General features: G+C 42.7%; 1 protein-coding gene across 8 annotated transcripts in view; it reads right to left on the bottom strand.

Annotated features, from left to right (window-relative positions):
- WIZ (WIZ zinc finger) overlaps positions 1-16,813 on the bottom strand; it is a 94,025-nt gene extending 77,212 nt beyond the window's left edge. For 2 of the 8 annotated variants that reach the window (XM_084838398.1, XM_084838404.1), the window contains exons 1-2: positions 14,231-14,321; positions 4,971-5,421 (exon numbers count right to left, since the gene is read on the bottom strand). In XM_084838398.1, coding sequence (XP_084694524.1) covers positions 4,971-5,349 — 379 coding nt within the window. In that variant the 5' untranslated portion in view covers positions 5,350-5,421; positions 14,231-14,321. Of the gene's footprint in view, positions 1-4,970; positions 5,422-14,230; positions 14,329-15,831; positions 15,881-15,985; positions 16,223-16,682 lie in introns of those variants that run through there. The other 6 variants (XM_084838403.1, XM_084838405.1, XM_084838401.1 and 3 more) reach the window with 6 other exon arrangements.
- Positions 16,814-19,604: the final 2,791 nt, after the last annotated feature.

Here is a 19,604-nt window from a genome sequence, read left to right as displayed (position 1 = left end):
CTGGAGTTCTAGAGGAGCCTGGACTACTCACTTTTCATATTGTTTTCCAACACTTTTTATATTAGCTAACACAACACAATGTTTTGCATGACTAATTTTTGAACTGCACAAATGTTCTTTTGGAACTGCACTTTTTTTTCTTTTTAGAACTACACATTTTGTGTCTGGTTGCATATTTTAAAAGTCCTGCAAAATAAACTCTTAGGACAGGGGCAGGCAACTTTGGGAAGTCTGGAGGCCACTTTCCACCTCCCCTAGATCACAATCCTGTTGTTGGTGCGGTGGCAGCAGTAAAAAAAAAATTAGCAGTCTGACAAGCTAAATTTATCCTTTTTAGGGATCTGTAGTGGTTTGACGTAGATTTTTTTTGCCGCCATGTGGCAGGCAATTTCAGCAGTGTAGCAGAGGCCACAGAAGAGGGCCGTGTGTCGTCCACTGCTGCCTTAAGACATCAAAGACTGTGCAGATACTCTGTGAGGTGGGAAGGTGGATCAGGAAAGACAGTAGGGTACACCATAATGTGAGCTAAATCTGGCTGATGTTTATGACTGAAAATTTTAGTTACATCAGGATGGTGTTTATGAGGCAATTTAAATAATTGATTTCTATCACCTTGAAAATGTGCCAATGTAAAATCAATGTTTTAAATCAGGTTTCCCATTTTGAATTAATATGTTTCCTAAACAAGTATGTGTATAAACTGGCTACTATAACAAATAAAATATTCTTCTTTGTAACAAATAGAGCCTAATACAATCAAGGAGAACAATCCAAAACCTTTGGTCAAAGAGCCCGTGCGCCATTTACATTTGCAGAATGTATTAGATCAGAGAACAAGAGATAGATTTCTACTTGGCTCTTTCTGTACACATGCAAGGATTTCAGAAAGATACTTACTTGAAGGCAAAAGATGTAATCCTATGTGCAATTATTTGGAAGAAAGTCCCTCTGAAAAAAATGGGATTCATTCCCAAGTAAACATGCACAGGATCAGGTGGTAAGTTTGCAAAAGCAAGGGATAGCACTTAGTGATCAAAACAGTGCTTCTTTGTGAGATGGAAAACTAAGTGTCCGTGCTGTGTGGTTCGTAAAAAACATAAATATTCACAATTTGAAATTGAATACATTGCAGAGCTCGGATAGCTACAGGGCACAGAGTGGCAGTACAAGATCAGCATTTGGGCTCAGTGGATGATCCTGATGTGATACAGGGTGACATGTCCTGAATCCTCATGCTTCTGATGATATGCTAGTTTCTTGGTCCAGTAGGAAACCACATTACAACTCAAAACTTACTGTATGAATTACAATGCTTCAGAAGTATTTTCAAACTATTGTTCCCTCTTTTACTCGATGTTTTATTCTGCTGGTGGTAGCATTCCCTGAGTGGAGGTCTGGTCAGAATACTTCCACTAGCGGAAGGGGGAGAGGTAATTTTCTTATTTTCTCCTGTAGCCCCCAGTGCCACCTCTCCCACAATTCCAGAGCATCCCCCCACCCTCCAGAGTGGATTTTCAAGGGGCAGAGGGAGATCATGGAAATCAACAAAAAGCACATCCTCCTCTATTCTGTTAGCAGAAATGCTCTGCTGGATTCTTTCCATCTTTCCATCTGTAGGAAACAAATGCTGAATCCAGCCCAGTGTTTTCAATAAATGGTCATAATTCAGTCTTAAGAATTCTGTAGAAGCTTAACATCTTTGGATTAAATTCAGATTTCCTTTTAAAGGAGACACCATAACTTTTTTTTAAGCTGTAAATTTTGAATCTATTACAATAAGAAGATGCTTTACCTAGTATATATGTTGGTTGCACCAAGTGTTTTTGAATATAATAATGAGAGGTTCAAGATCAAATTTGCTTATAGTCTCAACAAAAGTTTAAAAACGGCTGTGAAAGGAGGTCATAATGCTACAGTAGTACTCCCTTTGAAGATTATTTTAATACAAAAGTATGAGAGAAAATGACTAAACGTGTCACTACATTGCTTTTCCTCTAAACACAAATGAAGTGTGACAAAGTTAAAGGTGGGCACACTGAACTATTCCCCTCCTCATGTTGGTTGGGGGATGCTGGGAGTTGTAGTACAACACATCTGGAAGCCACTAGGTTGGGGAAGGCTGCTGTAATAACTAATCAATCAAATTCAGTGCATGTATGCCATCGCCTGTGAGGGATGCTGCGGTTTCTTCTCTCACTCCAAAGATCTAGCAGCTACCTCCAGAGCATACCCAACAGCTTTGCCAGTCAGAGAGAACAAAGCAATAACAATCTGATAACAATCACACAGACTTGCATCCTGCAACTCATCAATCTCTCAACATTAAAATATTTTACGCTGCTTTATCTTTCCAATGAAGGTTCCCTTCCCAGAACTATTCTTCTGGGGTTCACTTTATACTTGCTCTCCTGGCTAAACATGCTTGTTCCTTGAACAAAACTGCTAACTATTTCTTTCTTGAAAGGCCCGGCTCATTGCGCATAGCCAAATTATTCTTTAGCTGCCCTAACAAGCTGAGATGCCCTATGAACATCCCAAGGTGGCAACAGTGACTACCATCAGGACCTTGACAGAGGCCCCTTTGCAATATTTACTTCTAAAAATGAAGCTATGAACATGAGTGATTTCCTACAAGCAAAGTCAGTGGCACAACATATTATGCTCCTGAGAGGTGAGCAGTCATTCAGAAGCAGAGGAAATTATAGTCTCACCCATGCATAAAGCCAGCTAAAGCTCCTGTATAGCATGAGAAGATGTTGTGGCAATGAACTGTCAAAAATAGTATGTCTACTGAGAGTGGTTTAGGCTGTGATCCTAAACACACTTTCTAGGGAATAAGATCCATTGGGCACAGTGGGACTTGTGTCTGAATAAACAGGCATAGGATTATGCCGCCCTCGGTGACTGGTCAAGGATTCTCAAGTTTCCACAAGACAAAACATTAACTACTCAAGCACTGGACCAAACAAAGAGGAACAGTTTGCCTGGCAACACTGTCTTGTTCTCAGCATGGGAAAAACAATCCAAGGGCCTTTTCATACGCTCACACCAAGTTACCTCAAGCGCACTTAAGCCACTGAATGATATTCCTACTAGTGACTCTGCAACAACAACAACACTGCAATATCCCATCCACATCTAAAGCAGACAAAGGCAACAGCTTTAGCGGCTACCTTTTGCACTAGATTTGCACTCCTATGCCAGGTGGTATGTGGCAAGGGTACCCAGCAGGAGTGAAGATATTTTGCACAAGAGCAGCCAACACATGAGATCTAGTTTCCAGTGGCACTGTTCAGCACCCTGCAAATTGCCGGTTTTGTCTAAAAAAAGAACAAGTTTCAAGCCCTTATAGCTGTGAAGATAGAAGTGAAAATGTGTGGGTGATGCCTGATGAAATCTCACAAACCATAGAAAGATTCAGTAAGAGTTTAGTTATCAAGATTGGAAATGTGTTGCTTCAATGCACTGCATAGGTCTCTGTCCTTCTTCTTGATTAGCAGAAGCAAAACAAACTAGGCAAAAATAAGACAATCCAGGGAAATTTGTGTGACAAATTGGAATACTACATACAAGTAGTAGAAGTCAGTTTTTCTTGGCATACCATTCATGTAACATTTGAGCAGAATCAAGCAAGTACATACAGATAGATATTCAGCCTCCAGCTAACTAAATGGTTCACAAAACAGCAGGCACAGCAAATGTCAAGATATTATGCTGCTCATCATTAACAACTTCCAGTTAGTGCCTCTGGGTACAAAATACTGTACTTTGAGCAATCAGAAGATGAAACATCCTCACAACAAAAACTTTACAGAATTTTATAGCATTCCTAGAACATGGAGCAAAGAAATTTAAAAGCCAGAGCCTTCTGTCAGAACTTGGGAGCTTTTTTGTCCTAAACGGATTTGGTGCTTTTCCTTTCAGAATCATATTTAGTTATTTATGCTTGCTTCTCATAAGTGTCTGTGTTTAACATTCCTAAATGCTTCAAAAGCCAAACTTTGTAGTGAGAATTAGGGGAGACTCTCATGCTTCCCTGTAGAACTGTTATGCAATAGAGACAAGACATAGATGTGTTGACTTTAATGTCATCTTAATGTACTCCTGTTTTGGACACATGTCTCACAGACAAAGAACAAAAGTAGTATAGGAAAATGACAAATCATGGGAGGTGCAGAGAGCACTGCACCTGTTGCAGCTTTTTCATCAAGTCTCAATTATATACATATATAGACACAAATACACATACACACACACACTATATATATAATATGGTTAAGTATGATTTCTATTATGCATGTGATACATTCCTTTCCTTAAAATCTTTTTCACAGTTTTCCTTCTTGGAATGCATCACTGCATAATGCTGCAGGCTATTACCCCAAGTGTTAAAAGGGCAGCAGCAGCACTGTCAAATAAAACATGCACAAACAGCTGAACAGCCATTTTTATTTGCACAGTTGGGATATGCGGTCAATCATCCAATGCTTTTGAAGCCAAAGGATATTAATGGCACCCCAATTTTGCAAGCTTAGGATATAAGTACTGTAGGGGATTCTTTCATGTGTACCAAATTCAGCAACAGTTATTGTCCAGGCTATGCAGAACTACTATCTGCTATGCACAACTTGAATTCAGATCCCCATCTGTTGTGCTGAACTCACAAATAACTACAATGCTGTTGAACTTTGAGATGTATTTTGATCCTGTTCCCATTTGTCTCAAGCAAACATACAACAGACCACTCCCCACATTATGCATAGTTCCCATTTAGATCCAATTAGCCACAGCAGCAGGACCTTGTCACCTGCCTTCAGACCATTCTCTGGGCTGACATTTGATTTGTTAAATAAAACTTACATTCTCATCTCAAAGGCTTGCCTAGCCTCTGCTTTATCTACCCTGAAATAAAACCTTTAAAGGTCTTTTTTTTTTTTTTTAAGTGCCTGTCACTACTGTACAGGACTTACCTGTCTCTTCACAGGCTTCCGAAGCATCATCTGGCTTTTGATGAGTGAATGGTGACAAAAAGCTGGGATCCTCTTTGTGACTACACATCTCAGTAGTCACTTTCCCTTCTCTATTCATAGCTTCTAGTTTCTCTGAAGAACTGGAGACAGCCTCCTTTAGACCAATCCCCACTTCCTTCAATGTCCCCAACAGAGCTGCACTCTCCAGAGATGTTTTTGCATCATTTAGAAAGGCAGCTATTCTCTCTTCACCTTGGGGGCACTCAAGGGCAGCAAGATCCTCTTTGTTTGAGACCAGGGTCATTGGCACAGCTTTTTCTCCATCATCCTCACACTCTTTCTTCCGTTCTGATAAAGCAGTGGGAACAACTTTTTCCATTCCTTGTGGATTCTGCTGCGTCAGTTTTATAAACCAGACATCATCGTTTTGGAACAATTACTGCCAGACAATCTGTAATTAAAAAGGTGTCAAAATGTGACATGTTCAGAAGCATTCAGAAGACCGAATTTCACACAAGCTCTCTTCAGGCATGGTGGTTAAGATTTAGTGCACTTACAACTTTTAAAAATATTAATTATACACATTCAGAACTACTGCCTCCTATCTAAAGACAATGCCCATGTTTGGAGTAGAACACAGCAAATCTTGTTTGACAGACTAGCAGGAGTCAAGAAAATGAAAAATGTTTGATGTGCCAAGTTCAACCCCTCTGTAGGTTGGATTATCCCATGTGTGGCCAACCTGTAGCATGGATATCACAAGTGCTCTAGGCAGAAGGAGGCTATAGGATGTCCAGACTGGACATGGAGAGTGAATAGGCCTAGCTGGGGCCCAATGCAAGGCTTGCATCCTTCCCGCACTTCCAGCCAACTTGTACCTTTCTAGGCATAAATGTAACTATTGCTCCTACACATGACTTGGTTTGTTTTATTGGTTTGTTTTACTGAATTATATGAAATCTGTCTGCCAGCTACTATACCATTTCTTTTAAATCAACAATGCTTCCTCTAGTTTCAGAATTAAAAAAACTGAATAACTAACCCCTTATAAAGGAAACTTTAATGTAAAAGTGCTGCATTCAATATGCCAACAAATCTGGAACACTCAACAGTGGCCACAAGACTGGAAAAGGTCAGTTTACATTCCAATTCCAAAGAAGGGCAACGCCAAAGAGTGTTCAAACTACCGCACCATTGCGCTCATTTCACATGCCAGCAAGGTGATGCTCAAAATCCTACAAGCTAGGCTTCAGCAGTATGCGAACCGAGAACTACCGGAAGTACAAGCTGGGTTTCGAAGAGGCAGAGGAACTAGAGATCAGATCGCCAACATTCGCTGGATCATGGAGAAAGCAAGAGAATTCCAGAAAAACGTCTATTTCTGCTTCATTGACTACGCTAAAGCCTTTGATTGTGTGGATCACAACAAACTGTGGCAAATTCTTAAAGTGATGGGAGTACCAGACCACCTTACCTGTCTTCTGAGAAACCTGTACGAGGGTCAAGAAGCAACAGTCAGAACCAGACATGGAACAACCGATTGGTTCAAAATTGGGAAAGGAGTACGACAAGGCTGCATATTGTCACCCTGCTTATTTAACTTATATGCAGAGTACATCATGAGAAAAGCCGGGTTGGATGAATCACAGGTCGGAATTAAGATTGCTGGGAGAATTATCAACAACCTCCGATATGCAGACGATACCACCCTAATGGCAGAAAGCGAAGAGGATCTCAAGAGCCTCTTGTTGAGGGTGAAAGAGGAGAGTGCAAAAGCTGGTTTGAAACTCAACATTAAAAAAACTACGATCACGGCATCTGGCCCCATCACTTCCTGGCATATAGAAGGGGAAGAAATGGAAGCAGTGCCAGATTTTACTTTCTTGGGCTCCAAGATCACCGCAGACGGTGACTGTAGCCATGAAATTAAAAGACGCTTGCTCCTTGGGAGGAAAGCTATGGCCAACGTAGACAGCATAGTAAGAAGCAGAGACATCACCTTGCCGACAAAGGTCCGTCTAATCAAAGCTATGGTTTTCCCAGTAGTAATGTATGGCTGTGAGAGCTGGACTATAAGGAAGGCTGAGCGCCGAAGAATTGATGCTTTCGAACTGTGGTGCTGGAGAAGACTCTTACGAGTCCCCTGGACTGCAAGGAGGTCAAATCAGTCCATCCTAAAGGAAATCAACCCTGAGTGCTCATTGGAAGGACAGATAATGAAGCTGAAGCTCCAATATTTTGGCCACCTAATGCGAAGAGAAAACTCCCTGGAAAAGACCCTGATGCTGGGAAAGACTGAAGGCAAAAGGAGAAGGGGATGGCAGAGGATGAGATGGCTAGATAGCATCACGGATGCAATGAATATGAACTTGAGCACGCTCCGGGAGAGAGCGCAGGACAGGAAGGCCTGGCGTGCTATGGTCCATGGGGTCACGAAGAGTCGGACACGACTGAACGACTGAACAACAACAACAACAACAATGATATATTTAGTTGTGGGATTAGACACTTCCTTCAAACCGGCACTGTGATGTTCGTTTGAATGGCAGCCTAAATGATTTGTCATTAATTATTTCTGGAACAAATATTTGAGCAGAAATATTGTAGAAACTAAATTGCACCCCACTCAATCTCCCAGTTGGTATCAGATCTTACTGTAATCAAAATGAAATAATTAAACCCTATTTGGAAAAAGTTGATTTTATATATTGTGATATTTTCCATGATAAATTACTATAGTTGCTCTGCACTAACCATACTGGCTTCTGTTCATACCAGGAATAGACATGCTGAACTTATGGCAATCTATTATGAGCTGACACACTCTGTTCTGATCGTTAAGCCAAGCTGAGGACCCAAAGGTATCTTGATATATGATAGAAGAATCTGGCTTTCAATTCTAGGTATTCTCCTTCAGAAAACTTAATAAGGCCTTTTACTTTGGGTAACTATCAGGCTTGCATTTAAGCACTAGCCTGATAGCCCTAATGTGACAAGGAATTGCATACCGGTAAGTGCATGCAGCAGGCTGCCGAAAGAGAAAAGTCCCCTCCAGTGATGTGGGTTTTCCAGAAATTTTTGAACTGGCTAATTGAATTAAGCTCATTTGCATAGGATCATTTGCACTGGAAAATGTTCTAGTGCCCAATAAAGTGATCTAATTTAATCTGTTTATTTTACTTGCATTTAGTAAACAATGAAACTAAAAAAAGTCCCACCTTAATTTTTTTGTCTCAGTATCCACAAGTATTTGACCTGAAATATTGGGGGGGGGGGCAATTAAAGCACACTTAATGTGATTTAAATGTTATACTACATAGACTTTTTAATTGGAATAGCTGTAAAAATTAGAAGACAATAGAATTATATACTTCCCTCATATTGTTTAAATTTAAGGTGGGGAAACAAAGGTACTGGGAAATATTGACACACTAATACATTTTAGCAACTGAAAGAACTGTGCTTGATATACTGACAACCACTCATCTATTTCAATAGAGTTCAACTCTCTTCCACTGAGATTCTTGGGGCACCTTCAGTTTTGCTGTCATTATTTATTCGTTCCATTTCACACTGAGACATACATGTATTTCAATGATATATATATATGTATTCTTTCACATATTTGCTAGAGATAACCACCTGAAAAACATTAATTACAACTTTAAAACTGTCAAGCTTGCCTAATATTGTATTTACAATCAGCATCCATTCATTGTTAATAACGAACTTATGAAATGGAAATTTTTCCGCAGAAAAATAAAGCACTGGAAAATTTTGTTTTGCGAAATTTTCCACCCCACATCACTGGCCCCATCCTCCATACCCAGCAGAGAAATACAGCGGGCTGGTGCAAAAGGGGCACATCTCTCCATTCCTCCTCTGCCAGTCCCTAGCAGGCTAGTAACTTTTGTAAGCTTATTTACAAGGCTGGGTAAAATCATATATCTAAACCAGCATCACATAGAGATACAAGTGCTAATGAAGACATTTTAGACACATTCTACTAATATCATTCATATATTTATTAACAAGAACCCCTATTTTGTTTCAGAATTCCCCAATCTAATCCTGGGCACAGAAACCATCTTTCGTCTAGAACCAGCTATATTATTTTAAAGTATGTGTGTATGTATCATATTATGCACACACACAATCTTGTTTACTATAAGCTCTTGGAATTTGGCCTATCAGTTCTATTATCTTCTCACCCACCCCACCATCTGCCCAAACAAACTAACTGCTAGTCTGACATAATTTCTTTCTGTCCAAATGTACCAGTTCAGTTGTTATAATATAAGAAGTTACTGGAGAGAACTCATATGCACAGCTTTTTCTACACTACAAAACTGATTTCCATATTCTTATTTTGCATTTCTGATTATCCAAGAGTTTTCCTCAGCAAATAATAAATCTATGAAATAGATTGACACATATACACAATCCTCAGAACTGCCCCCTAAATCTGTAAACACGTAAAGGATAAGACAATGGCAATAATTCATAGTATTTTGGGGCCTATCATTAACAGCGCAATCCTATACATTCTTACTTAAAGCCCATTAGCTTGAATGGAAGGGCTTCCTCCATTCACAGAAGGCATTTGATCCAGTGCTGGTGGAAAGAGAGAATTCAAGGCAATTTTCCTGAATTTCCACTCCCTCTATACCCCACCCCTATTTCAGAGTACCCCACCCAACCCCCTGGAGCAGATGGAGGTGTGTGAGGGACTGTAGAAGGAAGGAAATATTGGTAAAAATCACCTCCCCTCTTCCACTGGCATGACACTTCCACTGGGAGAAGGGAACTTTGGATCCTAGCCATTGAGTTTACTGGTACTTATTTGCAAGTAACTGTACATAGAATGACAGTCTAGAATTCTAAACTTATAACTTTTTTTTCTTTCAAGTTTCACAATATCTAGTGTTTTCTTCAAATTAAGTGAGAAATTAAGTTAAAACTCAAGCCTAAAAGACAATCATGGAAAGGTCGAAGTGAACGCAGTATGCTCCACAGACATTTTAAAAAGTCAAATTAGACGTGACTGAAGACAAAACAAATTTATTAGCCACAAACTTATCTGTGTGTCCACCATAAGATTTTTAGCATTCTTGGGCTCCAAGATCACCGCAGACGGTGACTGTAGCCATGAAATCAAAGGATGCTTGCTCCTTGGGAGAAAAGCTATGGCAAACCTAGACAGCATAGTAAGAAGCAGAGACATCACCTTGCCGACAAAGGTTCGTATAATCAAAGCTATGGTTTTCCCAGTAGCAACGTATGGCTGTGAGAGCTAGACTATAAGGAAGGCTCAGCGCCGAAGAATTGATGCTTTCGAACTGTGGTGCTGGAGAAGACTCTTACGAGTCCCCTGGACTGCAAGGAGGTCAAATCAGTCCATCCTCAAGGAAACCAACCCTGACTGCTCATTGGAAGGACAGATACTGAAGCTGAAGCTCAAATATTTTGGCCACCTAATGCGAAGAGAAAACTCCCTGGAAAAGACCCTGATGCTGGGAAAGATTGAAGGCAAAAGGAGAAGGGGACGGCAGAGGATGAGATGGCTAGATAGCATCACCGATGCAATGAATATGAACTTGAGCACACTCCGGGAGAAAGCGGAGGGCAGGAAGGCCTGGCATGCTATGGTCCATGGGGTCACGAAGAGTCGGACCCGACTTAACGACTGAACAACAACAACAAGTTGACCAAACCTTTATTTAAAAATATATTACCAGGGCAACTATAGGAGAACCTGAAGATACATATCACTGGTCTGCACGCACTGGGAGCTGATTCTATTTGACCCAGAATCTTCTCTGAAGACCCATGATCCAAAATGTCCATTTGTAGCCAAGAGAAGTGCTGCTGCTACTACTTAACAGAGAGACACGAGCACATAGGCCAGTGCCAGCAGCAGAGCAACAAATGCAGTTACCACTAGGAGGAGATAGATGCCAAAAAATGATGCTAAGTGAGGCTACAGCCATCTGAATAAGCACACAGAACTGGTAGATGAGGGATGCTAGATGAAAAACTGACAACAGCTTGGCAAGCTTTTTACCCCAGGATGACACACTTGTTGCATCTTTCTTCTATACAAGCTGTTCCTGGATGACACACTCACCAGGCAAACCACAACAGTCCCGCTGAAAAGCCTCCTCCCAATCTGTTATGCTGCAGCATGTGCCAGGACTGACCTTGTGAATACCATTCGAGTTCACAAAGATGCTACACAAGAACAGCAGCAATAAAGTTATGTCTATTCAAACACTTTCCTTGGAATCATCACAATGAAGATGAGAGATGATTTAGCTCTCAAACTTCCTGTCCTACAAGAGCTCCAATGTTCTCCCACTGTCCTTTGAGTTAATAAGGGTTTACCTCTGACAAATGTCAACTGCACAAAGAACACTGGCCATAGTGGATTGATGCACTGCCAAGGCTCCCTTTGCTGTGCACCTTTGCCAGAGGAAGGCACAGTAAAATGCTCAAGGAAGAAATTATTGTGACAACTACTGAGTAATTAATTTATCTCAAGTGGTAGTTCTTAAAAGAGCAGTATAGGCACACAACTTGCTGCTCCACAGTATCGTTTTATGGGGGCAAGTCTAGAAATATAAGACAGAAAATTTACCATTTGCCATAAATGCCATAAAAAAAAACACAGAAGCAGAAAGAGAATGGTATTAGTTCCACAGAGACCATTCCCAAAGCATCACCAGTTCACAAATTAAGATTATTATAGTGAAGATACTCTTCCTTGGAGAGCCCTCAAATGATCCACCAAAAATGCCACTTAAATGAAACTGACAGTGCAACCCTATGCACATTTACTCTGAAATAAATCCCACTATATTTACTCTCAGAGAAGTGTGTGCAGGACTGCAGCCTGAGACAAAGAAAGATACTTCCAATATCCAAGCCTGCTTCCAATAACCAGACCAAAGTTATACATGCATTGTTTCCTGGTGAGCATACACAATTTTCTGCAAGGGACTCATTGGCACATCAGACCTTTGCAACTGCAAAGAGAAAAATGAACCTGATTGCATTATGTACATTTGTCAATCTATGTACATGGCAACAAAATTAGTTAGAACACGCTATCCATGTGCATGGTGCTTTACAAAGTAATGTAACAGACAAGATAGGTACCAGCCCCAAGGAGCTTTCAATCTGAATTTCAACATTAGAGCAGGCAAGGTAGGGAAAGACAAGGATAACACAGAGAAGTGAGGAACAGAACAGCTGCAGTATGCTTTCAGTGGAAGATAGTTTCCTCTGTTGTGACTGAAGCAAGATGAGCAGAAACAGACCACTGGTAAATCCCAGGATAGTTGCCTAAAGATGCAATCCTATGCATGTTTAGAACGAAAAAAGTCCTCCAACCCCCAGCATTCCCCGGCCAGCATGCCTACATGCATAGGAGTGTGCCCTAAGAATCTGTTCAGGAGCCTTGGCTTCTGTTCTGCAATGACTTCCACAAAGGAAAGTTTCTGCATGACCACTCTCCTTTCTTGGCTCTCTTCCATTGGCACCACAAGTAGGGCCATACTCACAGAAACCCTTCCACGTATTTAATATGCGAGTTTCATGGATGCTAAAAGAAACAATAACACTGCCCACATTGTCATCCAGGAGATGCAGTATTGCGTTTGGGCTCAGACACTCATCTTCACCATAAACCGACTGATAAAGCTATTGTGAAGATGAATATGATAGAAGATTTCAAAGCATATTAATAACTCCATAATGAAAAGGCTTGCATTCACTCTTCTGGCTGCAACCACAAGCCTTAAAATATGCAATGCGCATTGAATCAATATCTGCCTGAACATGCAAGCAACCTGAAACAATTGTTCTGCATTTAATAAAACAGACTTTTTCCTTTAGAGGTAGTTAATTGCTGGGGTTCAGTGCCAAACACATGCATAGTTATCAGCTCTCAACAATCAGTTAATAAACCTTCCCAGTACATTCATTTCTAAGGTAACATATGATGGAGAAACCAGTCAACCAACCAACATGGTTAAAGGATGTTAGCAGGCGCACAAGTAATTCACTCTGCCATGCAGCCACGGAGTCTGCCGCTCACCTGAGGCCAATAGCAACCACTCCTGGGTGAGCAGTCAAATGACAACCTGTTCTTCTACCTGTTCCCACTGTATTTTTTGTTTAAAAGATTTTTACACCACACACCAATTTGTTTAGAATAAGGAAGTCTACAAGAATTAAAACCATCATATACTAAAACAGCAGCAATTAAGGCATTGTGAAACCTATCCAACAGAAATAACATAGTCTTTAGGTAAGCTGCTTTGTGGAGAGGATTCAACAAGTGGGGTGCCACAACCAAGAAGGCCCTGTCTCTGGTGGCCCTCAGACTCTCCTCATATAGTGTGTGTGTGTGTGTGTGTGTGAGACAGAGATAGAGAGAGATAACTGAGGAGGACCTTCAAGGTAGATTTTAACACACCAGCAGGCTGATGTGGGAGAATACATTCCCTCAAGTACCTGGGTCCCACAGCTCAAAAACTTCTAACACTCATCTTGACATCTCCCTGCCTGCCTCTCTACTGGAAGTATGGCAACTAGGAGCAAAGGAATCTGATAGTTTAGTCAACTTTATATGCCACAGCTAGGGTTTTCATCTCTTAATTTCATCTCTTAATTCAACTTAAGCCTGTAACTAGTAGTAGAAGGGCAGAGAATTACATGCCTGAAACCAGGCAGATTTGGGTCTCTGGAGCCACTTTTCACCATAGGTCTATTGGGAATAATTACATAGGCACCATTATAACAAAACTTTACTCATAAGATGTCCCATAAAGTGCCTGGGGTAGAGTTTTTATTCCTTTAGTGTTAGGAAGCCCTTATACTATCCTTCCCCAATTGGGTGCCAGAATTCCTGACAATTGGCCATGCTTGCTGGGGCTGATGGGAGTTGCAGTCCAAAACAACTGGAGGGCACCACGTTGGGGAGGCTGCCTTGTACTGTGTCTGTTTAATGTATTGGGTGAACATTATATATATACTTTAAGTGAACTGAACTAATCAATTAACATTCATCTAAGACCTATCAGATGAAGTTGACTTTATTCCGCAAAAGTTTATGCCATAACTGATCCATTAATTTTGAGGTGTGACAAGACTAGTTGTTAAATTTGCTGCAACTGACTAACACAACTATACCTCTGAAACTCATGTAAGACTGGATTGGTAAACACATGTAATCTAGTCTAGTGTGATGGACTTACAAAATGTAAAGCATCAACAGTTTCTTCTTTGAAACCTGTATGTTGAAACTTTTCCTAAATTCCAGTAGCCTTCCATGAAGCTTGTTTCTGTCCACATTCTGCGAAGTAATAGAAGTCTCATGTTACTGCTTCCTTAATGCAAATGTGAAGAAAATAGAGTAAGATTTCCGAGGTACCCACATGGTTTTTCTCCAGATCCCAACATCACTGATGCCTAAAATCACCAATACTCCCTCCCTTTGGTGCTCAGAAACACAGCTCATTTTGCAGTTCAACTATCCCATAATTAAGCATACCTTTAACCCACACTCCACATCTATACACATCCAAGGAGCAATTTTGGCACTACCTATTCTACTTTACCTTCAGCATCCCACCAGATTCTTTCTAATGGATAGCAGCAGCACATCACAAAATTCAGATCTACAAATCTGTGATGTATGCTCACTTAACACAGGCAGGTACTTGGGTACTGTGAAGATGGATGCAGCATAACAACTTGAACAGAAAATAACAGATAATGATTTCCTTCAGATTAACTCTCCAAAACATTCTGGGCTTGAAGTTAATGTCAATAATTCTACAATATGGCACTGCAATGCCATTGCCCAAGGATTCAAATTTCACAACATGATCCTAACAAACTTTACTTGGAAGAACATCTGAATGGACTTACTTCCAAGTAAGAAAGTTTAGGGTTATAGCCTTAAGTACTGTCCTAACCGACTCATTGATTAGCTGCACCAGCAAATGATTGGCAGGTTGTCTGAGCTAAAGCTCCCACCAAATGAACTGCCAGTATCAATGATAGGAAACTAACAGCACAGTCCTATATATCTCTACTAAGAAGTATGTCCCATCAAGTTCAGTGGGGCTTACTTCCAGGTAAGTAGCTATAGAATTGCAACCTTAAAGGGAGGGGGCATTTTGCACAAAGCAGATCAATCAAAGACAAACCACATCCATGGCCCCTTATCCAGAATGGTGTAGCAGTTCATATGCCTTGGGCTGATTGAATTTGTCATTTCTCACACAAATAACTTCATATATCACAGCAACACCTAGGAACTACACCAAAAAGAAGGGCTTGTGGACACTGTACAATTCAGGCCCCATACTTTCATTGTGTCGGTCAAGCAATAAATAGACAGATTGCGCCGCCCTCCTTGACACTTTTTGCTCTCCCCCAAGGGGAACACCTACCTACCCCCCTTGCTGAAGGACCTCCAGAGCACTTCACACCCCACCCTAAGAATCTCCAGCTTTCCCCCTCACCCCCTCCCTCCACGAGCAACCGCCTCAGTTGGATCGCCGAATGCCATGTTCAGGTGCCCATCACTCCATGAGCACCTCTGACCTGCCTGCCGCTTGGACGCCCCTTGACGGGGGCAGCCCGCCTCCCTCCGCACCTGTCCTGCTTCATGTGCACTCCCAGCCACCTGCAACACCTTTTATGTGCCTCGTCCAAGCCTCCTTGAGACCTGTCACCTGCCACGTTCGGATGGACCCCCAGTGCCCCCACCGACCCCCCTCCCCTACTCCGCTTCACCGGCAAAAGCAGCGGGACCCGCCACCCCGCCCGTGGCCTACCTGTCACTTACCTCCTTGACAGCAGGGCTCGTTTCACGGGCACCCTCCCGCCTCCCTGTCACTTGTCCCCCTTCTAGGCACCGCCTCCTCGTCCCCTCCTGGCTCCATCCCCTCCGGTCAGGTCCCTCTTCCCTGCTCCGCTCCGCTTCACCGGGGTGCACTCACCATCCTGAGCTCAGTGCCGCCGCCGCCGCCCCCACCGCCCCCACCTTGAGTGTTTAGGGCTGGGTCGGCTCGTTTGCCCCCCTCCGGCAGCGTTGCTGCACCCTCCTCTTCTGTCCCCCGCCCGGCTCCGGCCTCTTCAGCAGCGGCAGTCGAGGCCGCCGCGCCGGGGACATGGCTCCTTTAAATCCCCCCCACACCTTTCCTCCGCTCCGTCCCACCAACTCCCCCCTCTTCCCTGCCCTGCCAGCCCAGCTGCCTGCGCCGATCCGACCACTACCCCTCCCCTCTTCCTTGGAGTCGCAATCAGAGAGCGTCTCTAGCAACGCGACGGCCGCAGCGCCATGTTGGGAGAGGCAAAGGGAGCGCCTACTATTCCCTCGCTCGAGGATGACGTCACGGGCCAGGGCACCATGTTGAGGGAGGCCTGCGGACGGCTCTAAACGAGTAGTCCAGGAGAGGAGTGACGCAACTGCACTCCAACAACACGGCTTCTCTTTTAGTCGCCATCTGTCCACGGAAAAGAAAATTAGGGGCGGAGCAACGTTATGTGCAAAAGTAGATGGCAATTAGAAGCAAGGGAGGGAGGAAACTGCACAGGTGTATTGGCGCCTCTTTCCTGGTGACAAGAGACTAGCCGACGCCTCGGAGGGAGGGAAACCTGCAGCCTGAGAGGACTGTTCCAAGTTTCACCAGTCACCTGCTCTTGTCATGCGACGTCAAGAAGCGCTAGCCTCGAGATGTCGAATACTCACTGCTTCTGAGTCCAGCGCTGATCTAGCACGCATGTCGGGAACGGAGAGCACCCCCTATTGGAGAGTCCTATTGCTACCCTCTGAACGTCCCAAAATGGGCGGGTGGGTCACCAAAAGAATTCCTAGAAGTTCTTCAGCTTTTGAAGTGGGCAGCAAACCTAAGGGGTAACAACCCACGAGAGGGAGCCATCCACGCGCGGACATGCAGACTGTGCGAGGCGGATGATTCACAGCCAGACCACTGCAACCACGCACAGAAATTGCGTTTGCCCAGCGAAAATATGCCCAGAACTCTGGCAGAACATCTTAACCTACTCTGCAGATGACTAGCAACAATAGTGATAATGAAAGTGTGTTTTGTTCGTCGAGGCCAAAAGAACGGGAAGTTTTTCTTTGAAGCTGCGGGATTATCCCCTTTTCGCCTTTTGTTTTTCTTTCGAATAATCCTACCGCATAAAATGGAATAACCATACACAAGTTTCTGCAGCCTGATCCTCTGTGTGCCTCGGGAGTAAGTACCACTCGATTCAGTGGGGTTTATTCCAAGTATGTGAACATAGGATTGCGACCTTACCATTAAACAAAAAGCGAGCCTGGTCAGATGACAGCCTCTTCGACCAGTTCCTTTAATCATATCACCGGGGCTTGTTCCAAGAGGCAGGTCTCTCTCCTGTAGAGTTCTCCACCATCCAGCATTTTCGGGAAACCTCGCCCATGCCTCCACTCTCCCAATCTATTCCCATGGAGATTTAGGGCGCAATCCTATGCATGTTTAGACAGAGAAAAGGCCTACAACTCCCAGCATGCCCCAACCAGCAATGTTGGGGCATGCTGGGAGTTGTAGGCCTTTTCTCTGTCTAAACATGCATAGGATTGCGCCCTAAAGATGCAATCCTGTGCTCGCTTAGCCTCACTGAACTCAGTGGGACTTACTCCTGAGTAGATAGGCGTAAGTTCGAAGTGTTAATGTTCCAAATGAATTGACACAGTACAGTGGTCTGACTCGGTTTATACCGTAATTGAAGAGTGCAGAAATAATTTGGGGAAAGGACTATTAATTGGAAATATGGGTCAGTGGCCTGACTCTGCAGTCTTAACCACTGACACCCCACCTCGCATTGTTACATGTTAAAGAGAAATAACGGGAGAGCTGTGTTTGTATGGATGGCTCACTCTTCATCATATAGTATTATACATTTCATAATGAACCGGTAACAGCTTTAATTTGCCCTTTAAGAACAATACAGTAAGGCGCTAGTAAGGTGCCCTCCAGATGTTTTGGACTTCAATTCCCATCAGCCCCAGCCAACACAGCCAATGGGCAGGAATTCATGCAGCTGTAGTCAAAAAGGGGAAGACGGCTGTAGTAGACACATATTAAGACAGGTTCAAGAAACACATGCACAAAACAGCAGATACAACAAAGCAGCACATAATATGTGTGTGTGGTTTCTGTTTAGAGACAATATGGTCCAGAACTATCCAGAAACAAGGGCTGATAGTTGGGCAAAGCCATTTATTTTCATGAGATTAAAGGAAATGCCCAAATTCATGTTTGTTTCATAGGAAGAGTACAAATATTCTTAATCTGAGAACTGAACAAAGTAGTTCATAATTTACATAGGAAAGCAACCTGGCAGGGATCCAGTTAAAGTTAGTTGTGATAAATTGAAATGGGCTGTTGAAATTCATCACAACTAAATTGCCCCATTAGTTTCAATTGGATTTACATCACAACTAACATTAGCTGGATTGGAGCCAATGCATCTGGTAGAAAGTGGTTGATTCAGTTCTAAAAACTATAACTAGGTTTAATACGCTTATATTTAGATTTAATTTCAACCAAGTTGTTTTTAAAAGAAAAGTATAATATTTGAATGCTTTTTAAAAAAAAGAAATAAATCTGATTTAAATGAAAAAAATAGTGTTTTTCTACACCACAGAGCCAGTGTGGTGTAGTGGCTAGAGTGTTGGACTGGGAGTCAGGAGATCTGAGTTCTAGTCCCCACAGCCATGGAAGCTCACTGGGTGACTTTGGGCCAGTCACAGACTCTCAGCCAACCCACCTCACAGGGTTGTTGTTGTGAGGATAAAATGGAGGAGGAAGATTATGTACGCCGCCTTGGGTTCCTTAAGGAGGAAAAAAGGCGAGATATAAATGAAATAAATAAATAAATATTAGTCATCTATTTTTATCCACCCTGCTATATGATGAGTTTCCAGAACATTCCACCTCCTGTTCCAGCTTCCTGCCCCCTCATCAATTCCATCTCCCCATAAATATTTATTTATTACATTTCTATACCGCCCAGTAGATAAAGCTCTCTGTTCACAACAATTAAAACCACAAAAATGTATCATAAAATACAATAGAAAATGTAAAAGCTTAAGGGCGCAATCCTATGGGGATAGATGGCCACCTCTGAACTCGGAGGCGACTACCTATCCAATGCAGGACAGGAGAAACATGGAGGGGATCATTCCCTCTGTGCTTCTCCTGCCCTGCATTTGCAGCTAGCTGTGGGAAGGCGGAGTGGGGGAGGAGGCTGCCGGGCGACACATAGGATGTGTTGTACTGGCATTTCCACCTTCCCTGCCACAAAATGCTCCCTTTTGGCCACTCTGCACTCCTCTTCCAAGTGTAGAGCATGGAACCATTCTGCGCTGCCTGTGAGGCAGCGTGGAAGTGGGGGAAGGTCTGTTCCCGGAAACCCACATATCCTATGGCCATCTAGCCGCTGACTAGCAGCCATAGGATTGCTCCCTGAAACTACAATATAAATAGCAATGATATGACCACTCACCCCACCTCAGCCCCTGCCATGTCTGAAATCTCCACTCCTCTGTCCTCACTTCACATGTCCTTT

Source organism: Heloderma suspectum, chromosome 2, assembly GCF_057233095.1.
Source record: "Heloderma suspectum isolate Gila_16-S chromosome 2, 16-S_ref, whole genome shotgun sequence".
Lineage (NCBI taxonomy): Eukaryota > Metazoa > Chordata > Lepidosauria > Squamata > Helodermatidae > Heloderma > Heloderma suspectum.
Note: the sequence above shows the minus strand (reverse complement) of the source record. Positions and strands in the feature narration are given on the sequence as shown.